At 45.9% G+C, this 22,260-nt stretch overlaps 1 protein-coding gene across 2 annotated transcripts in view; it reads left to right on the top strand.

Moving 5' to 3' along the window:
• KCTD10 (potassium channel tetramerization domain containing 10) overlaps positions 1–22,260 on the top strand; it is a 45,413-nt gene that overhangs the window by 11,935 nt on the left and 11,218 nt on the right. The window contains exons 2-4 of one of the 2 annotated variants that reach the window (XM_049865221.1): positions 406–619; positions 18,958–19,127; positions 21,984–22,073. In XM_049865221.1, coding sequence (XP_049721178.1) covers positions 406–619; positions 18,958–19,127; positions 21,984–22,073 — 474 coding nt within the window. The remainder of the gene's footprint in view (positions 1–405; positions 620–18,957; positions 19,128–21,983; positions 22,074–22,260) is intronic. The other variant, XM_049865220.1, reaches the window with a different exon arrangement.

Raw genomic sequence — 22,260 nt, 5'->3', positions numbered from 1 at the left:
TATATATCGGTGTTGGGTAGAAAGGAAGTCTTCGTAATGCAAGAGTTAATGGCAAACTCATACCTGTAGGATCGGCAGACAAGGCCGGTGTATGAGGCTATCTAAGGGGGTGGGACAAATTGGGGAACACATACCCCCTCTCCAGGGGGCAGCCAATACCCCGGCTTCCCCACCAGTTGTTGCCCTGCTGGCCCAGTTTGATGTCTGATTTTAAGAAAACCCAGAAATCCAGGTTTTTCTGTGAAATCACCAGAGTTGTCAACTTGGGGAATAAACTTTAAGTTTTAAATGCAGTCTGGATGTGGACCAAGCAAAGCACATCTGTGGGCCAGGTTCAGCCCATGGGTGGAGGGAGAGGGGTGAACCAGGCCTTGTGTCATGATCCTGTCTCTTCTCCATTGGCAGGAAGAGATGTCAGGAGAAAGCGTGGTGAGCTCAGCGGTGCCGGCGGCTGCTACCCGCACCACTTCCTTCAAGGGCACGAGCCCCAGCTCCAAGTACGTGAAGCTGAACGTGGGAGGGGCCCTCTACTACACCACCATGCAGACGCTGACCAAGCAGGACACCATGCTGAAGGCTATGTTTAGCGGACGCATGGAGGTGCTCACCGACAGTGAAGGTAAGCCCACCCTCACCAGGCACCTGCCATCAGTTGTGCATTTGGCACTGAGCCAGGGGCTGGGGACATGATTGTGGTGGAGGACTTATGCCTAGTTCAGATGACAAGGGTCGAGTGAGCAATTATACTCACAGGTGTGGAACTCCAGCTGTGCTCAGTGTACACAGAGCCCTGAGAGTGTGTAACACGTCTAGTCTGGGGGGTGGGCAGTAAGGGGGGACTTCCCTGAGCAAGTGTCAATTTCAGCTGATGTGTGAAGATGAGCAAAAGTCGCTGGACAAGGACTCTTGTAGTCTTGACTTTGTTGATTTGTGGTGTGACTTTGACAAAGTCTCTTCGACATTCCAGGTCTCAGCTTAGTTATCTGTAAGATGAAAGCTGGATTAGTTGACCTAGTTGGTTCCTTTCCACTTCTCTCTGTTAGGATTCTGTGACTTGAGGGTGAAATTCAGGCCTGATAGAGCCTAAGCAATTTCTTTGCACCTTGGTCCTCCTAGGATGGAATCCTGACAAGGACACACAGACTGGACTTGAGCCCCAGCACCCCATTTAGTATCTGCTGATCCTGACCAAGGTGCTTAACCTTTTGATGTCTCAGTTTCCTCATCTGTTAACATGAGGGTAATTTGATACCTGTCTCACAGGGTCGTTGGTGCGTAGGAAGTATTCAGTGCGTGTATATTCAGTGCGTTTTTTTTTTTTGGTGTAAAGGCATATTAAAACCAAACCCAAACCCACTGCCGTTGAGTTGGTTCTGACTCATAGCGATGCTATAGGACAGAGTAGAACTGCCCCATAAGGTTTCCAAGGAGTGGCTGGTGAATTTGAACTGCTAACATTTTGGTTAACAGCCATAGCTCTTAAGCATTGAACCACCACGACTCCAAAGACATGTTAGTGAAAGGCAAATTGTTTGAAGTGGTCTTTCCATAACTACTTCCTACTCACCAGAAACAACCAAAGAACACCTGGCAAAGGGATATGTCCTTAACGTGCCTGGGTTTACAGGGCAGGTCCCATGAAGTTTAAAAATAGCCCATCCTTCAGTCCTTAACTGAAGTTGCTTGAGGCCAGGCCAGTTCACAGCCTGGCTTGACCCTACCGTACCTCTTTCTGAGACTTGGCCTTCTGTGCTGATGCCTCTGCCTTTCTGGGGTTGTTGACAGAATTAGGCAGAATTGGGTGTTCTGGGCCTGGTGTAAGGAGCCCTGGCGGGGGAGTGGTTAAGTGCTTGGCTGCTAACTGAAAGGTCGGTGGTTCGAACTCACTAGCTGCTCCACGGGAGATAGATGGTGGCAGTCTGCTTCCATAAGGATGTACAGCCTTGGAAAGCCTATGGGGCAGTTCTGCCCTGTCCTGTAGGATTACCGTGAGTCAGAATTGACTTCGACGGCTTGGGTTTTTTGGAGCCTGGTGTGGCACAGTTCATTCCCTGATCCTGAAAGAGTTAGAAGTTGGGGCTGCCCTCTAGTTAGGGTGTTTCCCTCTGTGTGTTCCGGGAGAGTGCCAGGCTGCAGGGCTTGAGATCTCAGCTTCCCTGGGCTTCCTGTGAACTCGGGTTTCTGGCCCAGCCACAGTACAGTGAGATTGGTGCCCAGAGCTGTCATCTCCGTCTCACCCAGAACATAGTGAGCTTTTTATGAGTGGTCAGATCTCATTTTCTGTGCCACACCCAGCCTTGCCTGAGAGTCTCTGTGGAAATCAAGACAATAGCACTCCTGCTGCAGAAGGAAACAGGCCTTATCTGAGAACCTGGGATTAGGAAACAGACTTTATCTGAGAACCCAGGATTATTGTGGTTTTTCTTCCACCCTGCCCAGCCTCTAGCTGGGCTCAGGAACAGCAGCTAAGCAGCTTTGAAAGCCAAGTGGAAACCTCTGTTTCTTGAAAGCCCTCACCCTCTCCCTGGTCTAACACAAGAGTCCTCAACACCTCTCCCCTCCCCTCCCTGGTCTAATGCAAAAGAGTCCTCAGCACCCCATTCCCCAGGTATACACTGGGAGAAATGTGCAAATGGTACCATTGGGACTGCTTGCGTGTCCTGAAGCTGGCTAAGGGATGTCCTGGGAAAAGCTCACGTGTCTGGGGAGAGCAGTGCAGTGTTGGCACTCCCAGCCCAGGGTTGTTTTCACAGCCATAGGACAGAACAGCCTCCTTAGTATCGTGATCACTGCTGAAAAGCTCAGAGTGTGGCATCATACAGACGCTACTGAATCCTCGTCATAACCCTTTGAATGCGGCCCTGGTGGCGCAGTGGTTAGGAGCTTGGCTGCGAACTAAAAGGTCAACAGCTCCATGGAAACTCTGTGGGGCAGTTCTCCTCTGTCCTGTAGGGTTGCTATGAGTCAGAATCAACTCGGCAGCATCAGGGTATAACCCTTTGAAGGGTAGGTACTGTTGTTAAATTTGATAAGCAAGAAAAGTGCATCTCAGCGAAATGAAATGCTTTTTTCAAAAGCTAGAGAGCTGGAAAAGGGGAAGCCATTGAACTTGGGTCCCTGCTTTTACTTTCTGCTGTCTGTGGTTTGATGTGCACCCAGCTCCTAGGTCAGATTGCCTGAGGGGGCAGCCTTATGGTTCAGCCACCAGCTCTGTGCTGAAGCCGTTTCAGGGCCGTGTGAAGGCCTGGGCTGTCTTATCAGGGTTTCTTCTAACCAGCCACTCTGCCAGGCAGAGCAACCCTGTTGGCCCTTGTGGGGTATACTGCACAGACTGACCTGTAACCTAGATGTTGCCTCAAGTATACTCTTGGGCCAAAAAATTGGTATGGAGTTTTAGAATCTTACAGCTTCACCCCAGTCCTCAGGGTGGAAGCCTGCCAGCTGCAGTAAAATACGCTACCAATTAATAACCCATTGCCATTGCGTCATTTCCAACTTATGGCAATCATATGTATTACAGAGTGATACTGAGCTCCATAGGGTTTAAAAGGAAAAAAACGCATTGCTGCTGAGTCAGTTCCAACTCACAGCAACCCTATAGGACAGAGAAGAACTACCCCATAAGGTTTCCAAGGAGCAGCTGATGGATTCAAACTGGTTAGCAGTCAAGCTCTTAACCACTGAGCACCAGGGCTTACTTGGCTGCAATTCTTCTGGAAGCACATAACCAAGCCTTTCTTCCGTGGTGCCTCTGGGTGAGTTCAAACTACCAACCTTTCAATTAGTGGTCAAGCTCAAACCATTTGTGCCACCCAGGGACCTCCTTAATTTGGTACCAACAGGCAGAAATGCCAGGTGCCCCCAGCCAGGCAAGTGAGTCCAGCAGAACAGCCTGGTGGGTAAATAGCAGAGACTTTGAAGGTCCAGAACAGTATATGTCCTATTGCTAGAAATCTCTAAAAGGATGCCTGAGAAACTGGCTGCTTCTTGGAAGGGGACCTGGGGTTCAGGGTGGGCAAGAGCCTCTCCCTTAACACAACAGAGAACCCCTGAGGGAGCAGGAGAGCAGCGGGATACAAACCTCAGGTTCTCATAAAGAGACCAGACTTAATGGTCTGACTGAGACTAGAAGGACCCTGGAGGTAATGGTCCCCAGACCTTCTGTTAGCCCAAGACAGGAACCACTCCCAAAGCCAACTTTTCAGACTGGGATTGGACTGGACTGTGGGATAGAAAATGATACCGGGGGAAGAATGAGCCTCTTGGATCAAGTAGACACGTGAGACTATGTTGACATCTCCTGTCTGGAGGGGAATTGAAAGGGCAGAGGGGGTCAGAAGCTGGCTGAACGGACACGAAAAGAGAGAGTGGAGGGAAGGAGCATACTATCTCATTAGAAGGAGAGCTATTAGGAGTATATAGCAAGGTGTTCATAAATTTTTGTATGAGAGTCTGACTTGATGTGTAAACTTTCACTTAAGCACAATAAAAATTAAAAAAAAAAAAAAAAGCCTCTCCCTTTTCACTCCATGCCCTTCTGCCTGTTTGAGGTTTGTACCCTGTTCATGTAGCTCCAAAACAGAGAACATGGGCGTCAGGGTCAGACAGACCTGGGCTTGCATCCTGGCTCTGCCACGTGGTAACAGTCACCACTAACATTTATGGAGGTCTTTCTCTGTGTCAGGCACTGTGCTTCTTTTGGATCATTTGCCATTTACAAGTAGTGTGGCAAGTGACTTTTTCTTTGAGCCTGTTTCCTCAACTTTAAATTGCAAGTGGAAATGCTTTGCAGAGTTATTATCAAGAGTAAATTAGGACATTAGAAATCACTTGATGCAGAGCCTGGTACATTGAGAAAACTCAGTAAATGGTGTAACTATGAATTATTCCTGCCCATCTGCTTGGGGACAGGGTGTGGGGACGGGAGGGAAAAGCGCTGCTGAGGTTCTGTGGAGAAGCAGGTCTTAGCAGTATGTTGGGAGAAGTTACTGGCCTGGGCCCTTCGGGATGAGGGTGCCGCAGTTCCATGTTACCCCGACAGGGGTGGCTTTCTGAGAAGGTGAGGCCACTGGCAGTGAGCAGGCCTCTCTCAGCCTCTTGCACAGCCTCTTCCCCAGAGTCTTAGTTAGCTGGTGCTGCTGTAACGGAAGTACCACAAGTGGTGGCTTTAACAGACAGAAATTAATTTTCTCACATTCAGGAAGCTAGAAGTCCAAATTCAGGGAACCACCTCTAGAGAAGGCTCTCTGTCTGCCCGTCCTGGGGAAAATCCTTGTCTCAGCTTCTCTGGCAGCATTCTGCTCAGCGTTCCTCAGTTCCTTGGGAATCTTCACGTGGCATCTACCTTTCCCCTTTTGTGCTTGCTTGCCTCTGTGGCTAAGCTGCCCTTATAACTCAGAAGAGATTAGGCTTAGGACACACCCTCCACTGATAAGACTTCATTAACATAACAAGGAAAACCATATTCCCAAATGGGATTACATCCATAAACCAAAAAAAAAAAAAAAAACACAAAAAACCAAACCCGCTGCCCTCAAGTTGATTCCGACTCATAGGGACCCTATAGGGCAGAGTAGAACTGCCCCATAGAGTTTCCAAGGAGCTCCTGGTGGATTCGAACTGCTAACCTCTTGGTTAGCAGCCATAGCACTTAACCACTACGCCACCAGAGTTTCCATTATATCTGTAGGTATAAAAAACTCACTGCCATTATCCAGTGGATTCAGACTCTTAGCAACCCTGTAGGACAGAGCAGAACTGCCTCATAGGGTTTCCAAGGCTGTAAATCTTTATGGAAGCTGACTGCCACATCTTTCTCCTGCAGAGCAGCTGGTGGGTTTGAACTGCTGAACTGTTGGTTTGCAGGAGAGTACTTAACCACTGTGCCATCAGGGCTCTTCCACAGGTGTAGGGGTTAGGATTCCATCATATGTGTCGGGGGGACATAATTCAATATGTAACATCCAGAAAGGTTCTTTTCTGACGGTGCTAGAACTGTTTCCGGAGCCCTTGTCCCCATCGCCACATAGCACCTTTCGTAGTCAGAGCTCCGTTTATACTCGCCTGCAGTTGTTTGTTCCATCCCTGTTGCTTGGCACAGTACTTTCCCCCCTTATATGGTTCTGATCTTTTGGGAATGCTGTTGAAGTTAGAGAGTGCATAAACTGTAAAGAACAGAGTCATGAATCTCACTGTCAGTGCACTCTCCCTAGGAAACCAGTAGGGAAGTCAGTTTAATATACGGGAAAACTGCAGTACCTGGGGGCTTCCTTGAGACCCCCGGGCCTTGCCTTAAATTACATTGCACACTTTTAAAATCCTGAAATATCTTGAGAGTTTTTAAATTGTAACTAATATAACAAACTCCTTATGGGCCACCATTCAGCAAAGGAATAGAACGTTACTTGATGGAGCCTTTCTGTTTCCGTCTCTTCCTTCCAGAGTTAACTATTAGGCTAACGTTAGTGTCAGTCAGTGGTTCCCAAGCTTACCTGTGATTTGGGTCACCTGTGAAGCTTAAATACTGATGACCTCGCACCCATAGCAGAAAGTGGGATATAATCGACCAGTGTTCGGCCTGGGCATTAGGATTTTTTTTAATAAAAAATAATTTTTTTTAAATTGTGGTGAAAATATACACAACAAAACATATACCAATTCAACAATTTCTACATGTACAGTTCCGTGAGATTGATTACATTCTTCAAGTTGTACTACCGTTCTTGCTGTTCTTTTCCAGGCTATTCCACCATCGGCCTAAACTCACTGTACCCTAAGCAAAAGCTCCCCCTTGCCCCCTTCTTCTCACCCCTGGTAACCACTATTAATTTTTGGTTTTCGATATGTATTTGCTTGGAAACCCTGGTGGTGTAGTGGTTAAGTGCTACAGCTGCTAACCAAGAGGTCGGCAGTTCAAATCCACCAGGCGCTCCTTGGAAACTCTATGGGGCAGTTCTACTCTGTCCTAGAGGGTCGCTATGAGTCAGAAATCGACTTGACGGCAGTTGGAGTGGGTTGGGTTATGTATTTGCTTATTTCGTACAAGTGAGATCATACAGTATTTGTCCTTATGCTCCTGACTTGTTTTCACTCAGCATAATGTTTTCAAGGTTCATCCATGCTGTGGCATGTATCAGGAGTTGTTTCTCTTTATGGCTGAGTACTGTTCTATCGTATGTGTAAAAATGACGAGGCGACAGACTTCATCTAACTTCAGGAGGAAGGAGGAGAGACGCACCGTCAGCATCAGCCCAAAGCTGATTCCTGTGAGGTGGAGCTCAGACATACCTCTACTCTCCAACCTTTTTACCAATTGTGACACCAGCTGTCCCTCCCACAACATTCTTTACTTCTCTGCTGGGTTCGATAATTCATTGCAGCGGCCACACAGAACTCAAAGGCCATACTCACAATTACGGGGTTTATTAGGGAAGTAATGGTTATAGTTCAGAATCAGGATCAACTTGGAGGTAACAGGAACAACTCAGGATACAGTTCTTTGATCAGGACAGTTTCTGGGCTGCTGCTGCCAGGTCCTTCTCTCCGCCTGGACCCTGCATTCTCAGCCTCTGCCCCCGACTTGGGCCTGGGCTCTGCCCTGCCTCAGGCAAGTGTTACAATGTAAGCTCCACTGATAAGTGCCTGGAGGCACCCTACTCTGCTAGCAAGCCTTCTGTCCAAAGGCGCCCCAGCTCTTTTGCTTTCTGGGTTGGCACGCCCACTATAGCTGCTTTGCTCTGTAGGCCATGGGGCTTCCACTGTGCCATTTCACACCAGTCTCCTGGTCTGCTGCCACTTTGCACTGTCTTGTGCTGTCTCCAGTGTTACAGCTCTCTCTGTCCTGGGTCTGGGAGGTTCTCAGCACAGGGACCCTGAGTCCACAGGATGTGCTCCTTGCTCCTCTTATTGATGGTAGTGAGCTTCCCTGTAGCTGTGGGAGTTGGCTCCCTTCAAGGCTAGTGGGATGGCAAAACTGACCAGTCCCCTACAGGGGTTCCACAAGCACCTTATTTGTATGGTCCCCACCCCCTGCAAAGGCTCCACGTACCTTATATGCATTATTAGCAGGTGTCCAATCATCTTGGTGGGCCACAAGCACCTTATTTGCATAGTCCTCCCAGTCATTTTGTGGGAGTCACAAGACCATGGCTAGAAGGGCCATATTAAAGGAATTTACTGCAGTGCAGTATGTGTATACTACATTTTATTTATCCATTCATCTTTTGATGGACATTTTGGCTTTTTCCACCTTTTGGCTCTTTTGAATAGTGCTTCAGTGAACACTGGTGTACAGGTTTCTGTTTGCATTTCTGCCTTCCCTGCTTCTGGTTATAGACGTAGGGTTGGGATTGCTTGGTCGTATTGTAATCCTATGTTCAATTTTTTGAACTGTTTTTGCAGTGGCTGCACCGTTTTACATTCCCTCCAGCAGTGGTTGAGTGTTCTAGTTTCTGCATGATCTTGATAACACTTGTTCTCTTTTTTTTTTTAATCATTGCCATTCTAATAGGGGTAAGGTGATATATCTCATTGTGGTTTTAATTTGCATGTCTTAAGTACATGGCTGCTAACCAAAGGTCGGCAGCTTGAATCCACCAGCCACGCCTTGGAAGCCCAATGGGGCAGTTCTTCTGTGTCCTGTAGGTTCGCTATGAGTTGGAATTGACTGCACGGCAATGGGGTTGGTTTAGTTTAATGGCCAACAATGACTGAGCATCTTTTCGTGTGCTTGTTGGCCTTCTAAATATCCTCTTTGAACTGTCTGTTGAAGTCCTTTGCCCATTTTGTGATTGGGCTGTGTTTTTGTTGTTACGTGGTAGAGGTTTTATATGTATTTCGGATACCAGGCCCTTGTCTAATACATCGTTTCTGAAAATCTTCTCCCATCTGTAGGTTGTCTTTTTCACTTTGTTGATAAAGTCCTTTGATGTACAACAGTAGTTAATTTTTATGAAGTCTCATCTGTTTTGTCTTGCTTGAGCTTTTGATAACGGATCTGATAATCTGTTGTTGAACACTGCGTCTCACAGCCTCACGCCTACATTTTCTTCCAAGAATTTTATGGTTTTAGTTTTTACGTTTAGGTCCTTGATCCATTTTGAATTGTTTTTTTTGTATATTGTGAGTCATGGATCCTGATACATTCACCCGCATGTGGAAATCCAGTTTTCCCAGCACTGTTTATTGAAGAGACTCTTCCTTTCCCATTGAATGGACCTAGCACCCTGGTCGAAAATTAGTTCACCATAGATGTATGGATTTAGTTCTGGACTCTCAGTTCTATTCCATTGGTCTATGTGTTTGTTATCATACCAGTACCAGGCTGTTTTAATTGCTGTAGCTTTGTAGCATGTTTTGAAATCGGCAAGTGTGATTACTCCTACTTTGTCCTCCTTCAGGATTGCTTTAGCTGGTCAGGGTCCCTTGCCATTCCATATAGATTTGAGAATTGGCTTTTCCATTTATGCGAAGAAGTCTGTTAGAATTTCAATAGATTGCATTTAGTCTATAGATGGCTTTGGGTAGTATGGACATCTTAATTATATTGAGCCTTCCAATCCATGAACATGGAATGTCCTTCCATATGTTTAGGCCTTTGATTTCTTTTAGTAATATTTATAGTTTTCTGCATACAAGGCTTTCACCTTCCCGGTAAAGTTTATCCTTAGGTACTTTATTCTGTTTTTTAGATGCTATTGTAAATGGTAATGCTTCCTTTATATCTTTGTCAGCCTGCCTATTGCTGGTGTATAGAAACTCACCTGATTTTTGTGTGTTGACCTGGTACCCTGCTGTTTTGCTGAATTCAGTTATCAGTTCTGATGGCTTTCTTGTGGAACCTTTGGGGTTTTCTATGTATAGAATCATGTCATCTGCACAAAGAGTTCGTTTTACTTCCTCCTTCCTGATTTGGCTACCTTTTATTTTTTTTCTAGCCTAATTGCTCTGGCTAGGACTTCCAGAATGATGCTGAGTAGCAGTGGGGAGAGAGACCATCCCTGTCTTCTTCCTGATCTTGATGGGAATGAATGATTTTTTTTTTTTTAAGAATATAATTTTTTTTTGTCTTTTTTTAAATTGTGCTTTAAGTGAAAGTTTACAAACCAAGTCAGTCTCTCATACCAAAATTTATGTACACTTTTCTATATGCTCCTAGTTGCTCTCCCTGCAATGAGACAGCACACTCCTCTCCACTCTATTTTTGTGTCCATTTGGCCAGTTTCCCACCCCCTCCACCCTCTCATCTCCCCTCCAGGCAGGAGCTGTCCACATACTCTCATGTGTCTACTTGATCCAAGAAGCCGACTCCTTACCAGAATCATTCTCTGTCCCATATTCCAGTCCAATCCCTGTCCGAAGAGTTGGCTCTGGGAATGGTTCATGTCTTGGGCTAACAGAAGGTCTGGGGACCGTGACCTCCAGGGTCCTTCTAGTCTCAGCCAGACCATTAAGTTTGGTCTTTTTATGAGAATCTGAGGTCTGCATCCTGCTGCTCTCCTGCTCCCTCAGAGGTTCTCTGTTGTGTTCCCTGTCAGGGCAGCCATTGGTTGTAGCCGGGCACCATCTAGTTCTTCTGGTCTCAGGCCGATGTAGTCTCTGGTTTGTTTATGTGGCCCTTTCTGTCTCTTGGGCTCATAATTACCTTGTGTCCTTGGTGTTCTTCATTCTCCTTTGCTCCAGGTGGGTTGAGATGGGAAAGGAATGATTTTTTTTATGTTTATTGGCATTTGGATTTCATCTCTTAGCTGCCTGGCTGTATCTTTTTTACACAATTTCTTTTATTTTTTCTTTATCTTATTGCTTTGTAGAAGTACGTATTCTAAGTCCTGTTTCTTTTTGGTTCTAATGTGAATATCTTCTCCCAGTTTGACTTAGCGTTTTTGAACGTTGTCCTTTGATACCTCCAAATTTTTATATATATTTTTTTACATTTAGGTTTTTAACCTGTTTTGCTTGTGCTCAGCCTCGGACAATTTTTACCCTCCAGGGCACATTTGGCAATGTCTGGGGGCATTTGTGGTTATCACAATTTGGCAGGCGGTGGGGCAGGGAGTGCTAGTGGCATCTCGTGAGTAGAGACCAAGGGGTGCTGCTGAGCATCTTACCATGCACAGGACAGCCCCCCACAACAGAAAACTACCCCATCTAAAGTGTCCGTAGTGCCAAGGTTGAAAAATCCTGATCTGAAGATTCCGGTTCAGGGATGAGGCAGGTTCCTGGAATCTGAATTTATAACAGTATCCCAGGTGATTTTTTTATGATCAGGCAAGTTTGGGAACCACAAAAACACAGAGTGTACCTCCCTTAGGATGGCGAGGAGAGGTCAATGAACCCCCCCCCCCCCCGTCCCGGAGGAGGTGGGGATGGGAAAGGAGAGTAGGGACATCCTTGGGAGAGGAAGCAGGAAGTGGCACAGTGGGGGTGAAGAGATCTGGAAGGAAGTGAAACCAATGCCCTTGACCCCCAGAGGTGCCTCCTCCTGAGGTACCCCGAAAGCCACATAGACTCCCTCCTCAGGGTCAAACGATAATGGTGAGATGCATGAACTGCTCACAGTCAAGACTTTTTGAGTGCTGCTGAGAGGCTGAGCATTGCGCTAAGTGCATTCTGTGCGTTCTCCCAGCTTATCTTTACGCCTGCCCTTGCAGCTCCCATTTTTAAAAGACAAAGGTCAAGTGTAGCATCTGATGTCATCCAGCAAGGAGCAGAGCTGGGTTTCAGACCCATTGCCAGCCGAGCATAGAACTGCATCCTGTTTTTCTTTTTTTAGAACTTTAAAAACACTTTATTGTGGTAAAATATATATAACATAAAATTTGCCGTTTTAACCATTTTTTAGTGTATAATTTGGTGACATTAGTTACCTTCACAGTGCTGCGTGACCATCACCATGCTTTCCTTTGAAAACTTTTTATCACCTCAGATAGGAACAGCTCCACTCTTCACCACCTGCCGCTTCCCTTCAGGAATCCTAGTGCCCAGCTCAGAGCACCCCCAGTCTGTGCCTTGTCTGCTCTGCTGCTCCAGTCTCATGGGCCATCGGATCCCAGACTGCCCAGCTGTTGTTAGGTGCTGTTGAGTTGATTTCTACTCATAGCAACCCCATGTAACAGAGTAGAACTGCCTCCTGGGGGTTTTAGGCTGTAGTCTTTCTGGAAGCAGATCGTTAGGTCTTCCTTCCTCAGAGCTGCCGGGTGGGTTTGAACTGCCAGTCTTTTGGTTAGCGGCTTAGCACTTAACTGTTTGTGCCACCAGGGCTCTTTGGCTGCCCTGTTTAAAAAAACAACAAAACAAAAAAACCCATTGCCATCGAGTTGATTCCGATTCCTAGTGACCCTATAGGACAGAGTAGAACTGCCCTATAAGGTTTCCAAGGAACCAGCTGGTGGATTCAAACTGCCAGTGTTTTGGTTAACCACCAGTCTCTTAAGCACTATGCCACCAGGGCTCCCTGTAGCCCTCCTGAAGAGCCCATGTGTCTCAAGGTAGCAGAAAAGACACTTCCACAACTAAGGAACTGTCTGGCTTCCGTTTGCTTTTCTACCTGGTAGGCATTTGAGCCGACTGTTTCAAAGAGATAGATTCCTGCAACTAAAATATTTTAAAATTAGAATGCTAATTGAAACCTCATGGACAGCACGCCTGGCTCCTTTGCCCTTATTTGTCCAAAGTATGATTCCTTCGCCTCAAGTATTTCCTGATGGCATTCTTGAGCCGGAGCCCAGTGTCACAGTCGTTTATGGAAACTCTGGGCTGTCACTGGGATAATTGGTTTCAGGGGCCCTTGCTTTTCCCGAATGTGGACGTTTTCTTCTCTTAAAGAGTGGGCTCCTGATTTTCTTCTCAATTCTGGTAAAAGGAGTTTTCCCACAAGTTCCTTACTTGTACTTCGTGGTCTAGTCCTGCTCGCCCCACTTCGGGATGTAACAACCTCTGTGAGTCTCTGTTCTCATCTGTGGAAGATAGCAGGGGAATGAGCTCCCCTATAAAAGAATTCTTGGGAAGATAACGTAGTCTGTCAGCTCTTGGGAAGGAAAGAACATGATCCAAGTTAATACAGAGGCCCAGTTCAGCCAGCAAATGTATTGTATTTGTCCTGTGATGGGTTAAAGACAGTTTTTTAGATTAGCTTACCACATAAAAATCTTATTTTGTCAGTTTACCATACAGAAATCTGGATTTCGGGCTTCACTTGACAAATCGGAGACTAAGCAGCGCTGGGCCCACAGTCATGCGTGGCCACCTTGGCTGGGGCTGAGGAGCCTGACGCCTGCAGGGCAGGCACATGCACGCTCTCCATCAGCCGCCCTTCTCAGCCCAGCCCCCTTGCACTCATTTAGGCTGCTCGCCCTCGGCCCCTGCAGGTATCGGAGTTTGCCTGAAAGCAGCCTAATAGATATGGAGATACATCTATTACTTTATACTGTTTATTTTCTTTTTGGTGAAAATATATACACGGCAAAACATACACCCATTCAACAGTTTCTACATGTACAATTCAGTGACATTGGCTACCTTCTTCACATTGTGTCATCATTCTTGCCGTTTCTACCCAGATTATTTCATCACCATCAACTTAGACTCACTGCCCCCTAAACTTCTCATCTATGTTTTAGAGTTACTGTTGTCAATTTGATCTCATATTGAAAATTCTTTAAAGAAGCGTGATGCTCAAGGCAAACATTTTTTGCTAATTGAGCTAAAATGTTGTTTTTTTAAAGATGACTTCTGGGGATAGTTTTGATTCAAGGTTTAAAGATTATCTTGGCAGTAGTTTTGGGTCTCAGTGGGTTCAATAAGTCTGGATTCCATAGGAATTTCAAATTCTGTTCTATATTTTCCCACCTTTTGATCAGGACCCATCTGTTGAGTCCTTGCTCAGTACATTTGGTAATGGTAGCTGGGCTCCAAGCATAAAGGAGAAAGGAATGGGGGAGAAAGAAAATCCAGAAGGTCACTGTCAGAAGTGATACGAGTTACCAAACCTGTGAAGACTTTTCCTTCCTGGAAGCTAGGGTTTGATTCCAGGCTACACATTTGCATTACTTTTGCCCCTGATTGGGGATTTTTCTTCCTGCTATACTCAGGAAACCATAGCAGTAGGGAGGTATAAAGTGGAAGGCTCTGGAGGGATGAGGCCAGACCTCTAACAAAAGGCCCAGGAACCACAGACACAGAAATAGTTTCAGAAGGGGAGTGGGAAATGCCCTTGTTACCAAACTCCTGATGACTGTTGTAAAGAATACTAAGTAGTGCCCCAAATGTATGAGAAGACACTTTGGAGGTGCTGGACTTGAGGAGTGAGGAGTGGGGGAGGTGGTGACTTGTGACTCTGGGAATAAGAGAAAGACTTTTTGCTGCCCTTGGCTTTTGTTGACTCTGCTGCTCTTCCAGGGCCTGGGGGTCTGAGGATGACTCACGGCAAAGCACTTTGGTGTTATGAGTGGAAGTGTGGCTTGGTGACCTGCTTCCCGTAAAGACGACAGCCGAGAAAAAAACCCTAGGGGGCAGTTCTACTCTGTATGTAACATGTGGCGTCCCCATGAGTCAGAATCTGCTTGATGGTAGTGGTTTTTTGTTTTTTTTTTTCCCCTCTCCCAGCTGTGAGCAGAGGGGACTGGGAAGTGGGGGCATAAAATTTCTGGTGCCTGGTTAAACCTCCTAGCACCCTGTACACTGGTATGTTCTCATGGGTAAAATGGGACAGGAGACTCGGTGAAGCCCCTCACCTTGGGTTGCCCAGCTGGTAAAGAAGTCTGGGACTTACCTGTGTGGTTGGCTTCTTTCTAGTCCTTCACATTTTCTATCAAGAGAGTTGGTCTTTGCTCCATTCCTGCCTCCCTTTCTGTGCCCCCTTCTCTTTCAGGCTCCAGTTCTGTTTCCTATCCTCCAAATACCATTCTCAAGGGTGTTCGCATTTCAGTAGAGGAGTTTCAGAACCCACAGGCTAGATCTCTAATGGTGGACTATCAGGCCAGTGACAAACTCAGCGAGGACATTGAGAGGCCGAGAGGGTAGCCTTCCTGGCACCCACCCCTAAGAAGTTTTCACCATGCTAGTCCTGGTCAGCAGTTGTTGCATTTTCACATATCTAATAAAGCAAGTTCCTTCTCCCCATATTAGACTGAACTGCTTGAGGGCAGAGTCCGTCTCATTCACTGTTTTATCCCAGTTGGCATCACTAACCAGTAAGCTTCCTTAGAAATGGCCCCACTGCTTGAGAGTCTGGACAAAGCATTGTGGAAAGAGGGAGTAGATATTTTTACTCCATAAGCCTTTCTGTTATGGTTGGGAGGTAGTCATTTGCACCTGTTTTATCTGGGTGTGGGTGCATTGGGCCCTTCTTGGGATGTTCTTGCCTATGGGATTTTTTTTTTTTAGATAATTTTTATTGTGCTTTAAGTGAAAGTTCACAAATCAAGTCAGTCTCTCACACAAAAACCCACACACACCTTGCTACACGTTCCCAATTACTCTCCCCCTAATGAGACAGCCTGCTCTCTCCCTCCACTCTTATCTTTTCGTGTCCTTTTCGCCAGCTTCTATCCCCCTCCACCCTCTAATCTCCCCTCCAGGCAGGAGATGCCAACATAGTCTCAAGTGTCCACCTGATCCAAGAAGCCCACTCCTCACCAGCATCCCTCTCCAACCCATTGTCCAGTCCAATCCATGTCTAAAGAGTTGACTTCGGGAATGGTTCCTGTCCTGAGGCAACAGACGGTCTGGGGGCCATGACCACTGGGTCCTTCTAGTCTCAGTCAGACCATTAAGTCTGGTCTTACGAGAATTTGGGGTCCGCACCCCACTGCTCTCCCTTTCCCTCAGGGGTTCTCCGTTGTGTTCCCTGTCAGGGCAGTCATCGCTTGTGGCTGGGCACCATCTTGTTCTTCTGGTCTCAGGATGATGTAGTTGCTGGTTCATGTGGCCCTTTCTGTCTCTCTGGCTCGCAGTCACCTTGCATCCTGGGTGTTCTTCATTCTCCTTTGACCGAGGTGGGTTGAGACCAATCGATGCGTCTTAGATGGCTGCTCGCCAGCGTTCAAGACCCAGATGCCACTCTTCAAAGTGGGATGTAGAATGTTTTGTTAATAGATTTTATTATGCCAATTGACTTAGATGTCCCCTGAAACCTTGGTCCCCAGACCCCCTGCCACGCTGGCCTTCGAAGCATTCGGTTTATTCAGGAAACTTCTTTGCTTTTGGTTTAGTCCAATTGTGCTGACCTCCCCTGTATTGTGTGCTGTCTTTCCCTTCACCTAAAGTAGTTCTTATCTACTATCTAATTAGTGAATACCCCTCTCCCACCCACCCACTCTCCCTCCCCCCCTCCCTCCCTCCCCCCTCCCCCCTCCGCCCTCTTGTAACCACAAAAGAATGTTTTCTTCTCAGTTTAAACTGTTTCTCAAGGTCTTATAATAGTGGTCTTATACAATATTTGTCCTCAGCATAATGCCTTCCAGCTTCCTCCATGTCGTGAAATGTTTCACAGATTCTTCACTGTTCTTTATCGATGTGTAGTATTCCACTGTGTGAATATACCATAATTTATTTATCCATTCATCCATTGATGGGCAGCTTGGTTGCATCCATGTTTTTGCTATCGTAAACAGTGCTGCAGTAAACATGGGTGTGCATATATCTGTTCGTGTAAAGGCTCTTATTTCTCTAGGATATATTCCAAGGAGTGGGATTGCTGGATTGTATGGTAGTTCTATTTCTAACTTTTTAAGGAAGCGCCAAATTGATTTCCAAAGTGGTTGTACCATTTGACATTCCCACCACCAGTGTGAAAGTGTTCCAGTCTCTCCACAGCCTCTCCAATATCTATTATTTTGTGTGTTTTGGGTTAATGCCAGCCTTGTTGGAGTGAGGTGAAATCTTATTATAGTTTTGATCTGCATTTCTCTAATGGCTAATATCGTGAACATTTCCTCATATATCTGTTAGCTACCTGAATGTCTTCTTTAGTGAAGTGTCTATTCATATCTTTTGCCCGTTTTTTAATAGGGTTATTTGTCTTTTTGCAGTTGAGTTTTTGCAGTATCATGTAGATTTTAGAGATCAGGCGCTGATCAGAAATGCCATAGCTAAAAACTTTTTCCCAGTCTGTAAGTAGTCTTTTTACTCTTTTGGTGAAGTCTTTGGATGAGCATAGGTGTTTGATTTTTAGGAGCTCCCAGTTACATAGTTTTTCTTTTATGTTCTTTATAATGTTTTCTATACTGTTTATGCCATGTATTAGGGCTCCTAATGTTGTCCCTATTTTTTCTTCCATGATCTTTATCGTTTTAGATTTTATATTTAGGTCTTTGATCCATTTTGAATTAGTTTTTGTGCATGGAGTGAAGTATGGGTCTTGTTTCATTTTTTTGCAGATGGATATCCAGTTATGCCAGCACCACTTGTTAAAAAGGCTGTCTTTTTCCCATTTAACTGTTTTGGGGCCTTTGTCAAGTATCAACTGCTCATATGTGGATTGATTTATGTCTGCATTCTCAATTCCGTTCCATTGGTCCATGTATCTGTTGTTGTACCAGTACCAGTCCGTTTTGACTACTGTGGCGGTATAATAGGTTCTAAAATCAGGTAAAGTAAGGCCTCCCACTTTGTTCTTCTTTTTCAGTAATGCCTTATTTATCCTGCGCCTCTTCCCTTCCATATGAAATTGGTGATTTGTTTCTCCATCTCATTAAAGAATGTCCTTGGGATTTGGATCGAATTGCATTAAATGTATAGATCGCTTTTGGTAGAATAGACATTTTTATAATGTTAAGTCTTCCTATCCATGAGCAAGGTATGTTCTTCCACTTATGTAGGTCTCTTTTGGTTTCTTGCAGAAGTGTACTGTAGTTTTCTTTGTGTAAGTCTTTTACATCTCTGGTAAGATTTATTTCTAAGTATTTTATCTTCCTGGGGCCACTGTAAATGGCATTGATTTGGTGATTTTCTCTTCGATGTTCTTTTTGTTGGTATAGAGGAATCCAACTGGTTTTTGTATGTTTATCTTGTATCCTGCTACAATGATGAACTCTTCTATTAGTTTCAGTAGTTTTCTGGAGGATTCCTTAGGGTTTTCTGTGTATAAGATCATGTCGTCTGCAAATAGAGATACTTTTACTTCTTCCTTACCAATCTGGATGCCCTTTATTTCTTTATCTAGCCTAATTGCTCTGGCTAGGACTTCCAGCACAATGCCTATGGGATTTTTTTTTTTTTAATAATTTTTATTGAGCTTTAAGTGAACGTTTACAAATCAAGTCAATCTGTCACATATAAGCTTATATACATACACTTTACTCCATACTCCCACTTACTCTCCCCCTAATGAGTCAGCCCTTCCAATCTCTCCTTTCATGACAATTTTGCCAGTTTCTAACCCTCTCTACCCTCCTGTCTCCCCTCCAGACAGGAGATGCCAACAGAGTCTCAAGTGTCCACCTGATACAAGTAGCTCACTCTTCATCAGCATTTCTCTCCAACCCGTTGTCCAGTCCCTCTAATAAGGTTTTTTTTTTTTATTAACTTTTATTGAGCTTCAAGTGAACGTTTACAAATCAAGTCAGACTGTCACATATAAGTTTATATACACCTTACTCCGTACTCCCACTTGCTCTCCCCCTAATGAGTCAGCCCTTCCAGTCTCTCCTTTCGCCTATGGGATTTTTGGGGTACTTCAGAAACATGCTTTTAGGTCTCAGAGGCCCTGGTGTCCAGAGAACCTAAGACCAAGGAGTCCAGGGTTGTCATTGTCTCCAGCCAGCAGGCTAGAGGTGTGGCAGTGCTGCCTGGGATAGGACCTAGTCAGCCCTTTGCTGGTGAGTAGGCCACAACTGCCTTTGAGTCTCTGCTCTCACCTGTAGGTGGTGGGACCCAAGAGACACCCACTTCTGCTCAGCGCCTCCCAAGAGAGGAGTGCCCACATGACTCAGCCCCTCCCTCCTCCTCCTTCCATTGCAGGCTGGATCCTCATTGACCGGTGTGGGAAGCACTTTGGTACGATACTCAACTACCTTCGTGACGGGGCAGTCCCCCTGCCTGAAAGCCGCCGGGAGATCGAGGAGCTGCTGGCAGAGGCCAAGTACTACCTGGTCCAGGGCCTGGTGGAAGAGTGCCAGGCAGCCCTACAAGTAGGCATCTCCCTTTCTTTCCACGTGGGGGTGGAGCACCACGCCCACCAGCCTTCCTCATTTTCCCTGTCTGCAAAATGGGAGCAGTTCTTATCTCACTGAGATGTAAGAGTCAATGAGTTAACCCTGGAGCTTCTCCCCTTTGGTCAGAGTTGAACCCTGAGAGGCTTCTCTGCAGTGCTTCAGTCACCTAACCTCTCCCTGACAATTTCAGTCCCTCTGGTGGTGGGTCATCTCCTGGGTACATTGCAACCCTTTAGTAGTCAGCCATGGAGTGTAAAACTTGATCAGTTTTATGGCCTTTTCTTGGGAAAGTTTACATTCTTTCCATGAGTCATTGTTGCGAAAACAGTATAATCTCCAAAGATACCCTTCATACCTCAGCTGGACCTGAGACACTAGTCTGGAGCCTGGGGCAGGACTGTTTGGGTCAAGTCAAGTGATAAATATAGTCCATTTACTTAGGCGAAGTCCCCACATGTCAAAGAATCAGGAGAGTCCCTTAGGGTTGTCATAGGACTCTGATATGTGTGTGTCAGGCTCTTGTTTGTGCCTCCCCTGAGTTACACATCTGTGTCTGGCCTTCTACTGCAGCAGTGCCCACAGTGCCTGGTTCCTCAAGAAACTGTTGTGCCCACACACCGCCTGTACCCCAAGAGCCTGCAGCTCGTAAATCTAACGCAGCAGTGACTTTATCTTCACTTCGTTTTATGTTTATTAAAGTAATGCTTGTACGACATTTAAGAGGTTAAATAATACCGCAGGGTTGATGTCCAAAGTACCACTGTGCCCCTTCTCCCCACCTTCCTGCGGCAACCTCACTTCTCGAGGCAGTTTCTACTGTTAGCGTATTTTTACGTAACTTATTTATGCTGCTATTTACTGACTTTTCAGTTTTTCACCTTTATCTATTAGCATTATTATAGAAAATTAGAATTTTGCTCAGCCACTACCACCACCCCAACCACTGCCAGACTTACATACACGTATTCGCTCTCCCATTCTCCCAGTGTAGTTTCTCATAGTTTGGCAAAATCAGTACTCAGGGTTTGCATTCTGATGTGTAAATAACGTGACATTTGGGCTAGAGTCTACAATGATGATTTTCTTTCTTTTCAGTTTTGCCAGAGCTAATGATTGCTTCATTACTTTGTTTGCTTGGTTTTCTAAGTTGTTGTTAGGTGCCGCCAAGTCAGCTGTGACTCATAGTGACCCCACGTACAACAAAACTACATGCTGCCTGGTCCCACACCATCCTCACAGTTGTTCTTGTGTTTGAGCCCATTGTCGCAGCCACTGTGTCAGTCCATTGCGTTGGGAGTCTTTTTGTTGCTGACCCTCTGCTTTGTCAAGCATTATGTCCTTCTCCAGGGATTGGTTTTCTAAGGACATATCACTAAATCAGCCACACATTCTCCAGTAGAAGGGTAAATCTCCTGCTGGTACGTTCAGACACGTCAGGAATTCTCTGAGTTTCAGCCTCGTCTGGGAGATGTGCTCTCTGGGTTCGCTCGCTGCAGTTTCTGTTAGTCTGGGGTTAAACCTCCAGGCCTGAGAGAATCTAATTTTCTTTCCTCCCAGTTTCTGTCACTTCATCTTTCTGTTCTAACTTTCTCAGAGGCGCTTCTTCGACTGTTCTTTGAATCTTTCATTTCTGCTGTCATATTTCTACCTTCCAGGAGCTTTGGCTTGTTCTCGGAATGCCCTTTCTTACATAGCATGCTGAGCTTGTTTCATAGAACACAGTACCTTCTCTTCTTTGTCTGAAGATGGTGTTTGAAGTTTCCTTCTGCTCCTTTCGTTATCTGAGTCCTTCCCATACATTTTCTGTTTTCGTTTTGATTTTGGCCTCACATTTTAGAGGCTTCCCACGTATATAATCTGATGACCTTTGGCTGTCTGCTGAAATTTAAGAGTAAGGCTCTGAAATGCTTCATGTACACAGGTGGCCCTTGTTGTCCATTGGGCTTCATTGTTGGATGACAAGCCTTACTTTTTCAGTAGGGAACCGCAGATGTCAGACTCTGGGGCTTTTTGGGGGCAACTCAGTTCCCCATAGGAGAATCCTTTGCTTTCTTTGTGGTGGGTTTAAGCCTGGCTGGCTGCATTTTGGGTGTTGTGGTGGGGAGAGGTCTCACCAATTGCTGTATAAACGTTCACTAGATCCCCCTCTTGTCAGAATAGCCACTCGGCTCTGTCCTCTACTGTGCAAACCTTTCCAGGACAGTGTACTTTTCTTCTGCCAGGACAGGGAAGGGGATGGGTCTGAGGGTCTCACTCGGACCATCCTCTGCCCTCACCCCATCCCCACTGGTCCCCGGGGGCGCCCTGTGCCTCCTGTTCCTGAGCTCCTCCAGGGTGCGTTCTCATCTGCCCACTTAGGTTTCAGCTTTCTCCATCTCTGTGGTTCTCTCTCGTCAGCTCTGACCTGTTCTCCAGCCTCGAATTTTTGACCTCTTAATGTCTGCTGACGCTTCTCGTCCCGTTCTTCTATTGCTTATGGGCATATGCCCTTTTTAGTCCTCTGCTGTGGTTGTAGTGGGGTTTTTAGGAGCTTTTGATCAAGTCATCTACCGTGTTTAGGGTTTATTTTTGAGTGGCTTCCTAGGCTGTGGAAAACGTGTCATCGTTGTTATGAGCACTGTAGTACCTCACGGCCCTAGCCGGAGAGCAGACTTAGTGGAAATCTCAACTCCTGGCCTTCCCCATCCTGATTTGTTGGTGGTAAGAACCCTTCTCTCTTCCCAGCCTTGACTGCCCCATCTCCCCACGCCAGCCTTTTCTTTTCCCTGAAGGCCGGCTTAAAAAAGGTGATGCTGGGCAGGCCTCCCAGGCTGAAAGCATGTTTTGTTCCAGCAGAACAAAGACACATACGAGCCTTTCTGCAAAGTTCCTGTCATCACCTCATCCAAGGAGGAACAAAAACTTATCGCAACTTCAAATAAGGTACGTTGGAGGCACCCTCGTGGGATTTCTTTTGCTACCAGAAATGATGGAGATTCTTCTGAATAAGTTTTGAAATAAAAACTTGTGGAGTTGCCTCGGCAAGGCCTGAGAAGGGGGTGAGAACAGGAAGCTGTAGGTAATCTTTGTTCACCCCAGTACTGGGTCATGCAGCCTGTGCTCCAACCAT

The sequence above is a fragment of the Elephas maximus genome, chromosome 22, assembly GCF_024166365.1.
Source record: "Elephas maximus indicus isolate mEleMax1 chromosome 22, mEleMax1 primary haplotype, whole genome shotgun sequence".
Classification (NCBI taxonomy): Eukaryota; Metazoa; Chordata; class Mammalia; order Proboscidea; family Elephantidae; genus Elephas; species Elephas maximus.
Note: the sequence above shows the minus strand (reverse complement) of the source record. Positions and strands in the feature narration are given on the sequence as shown.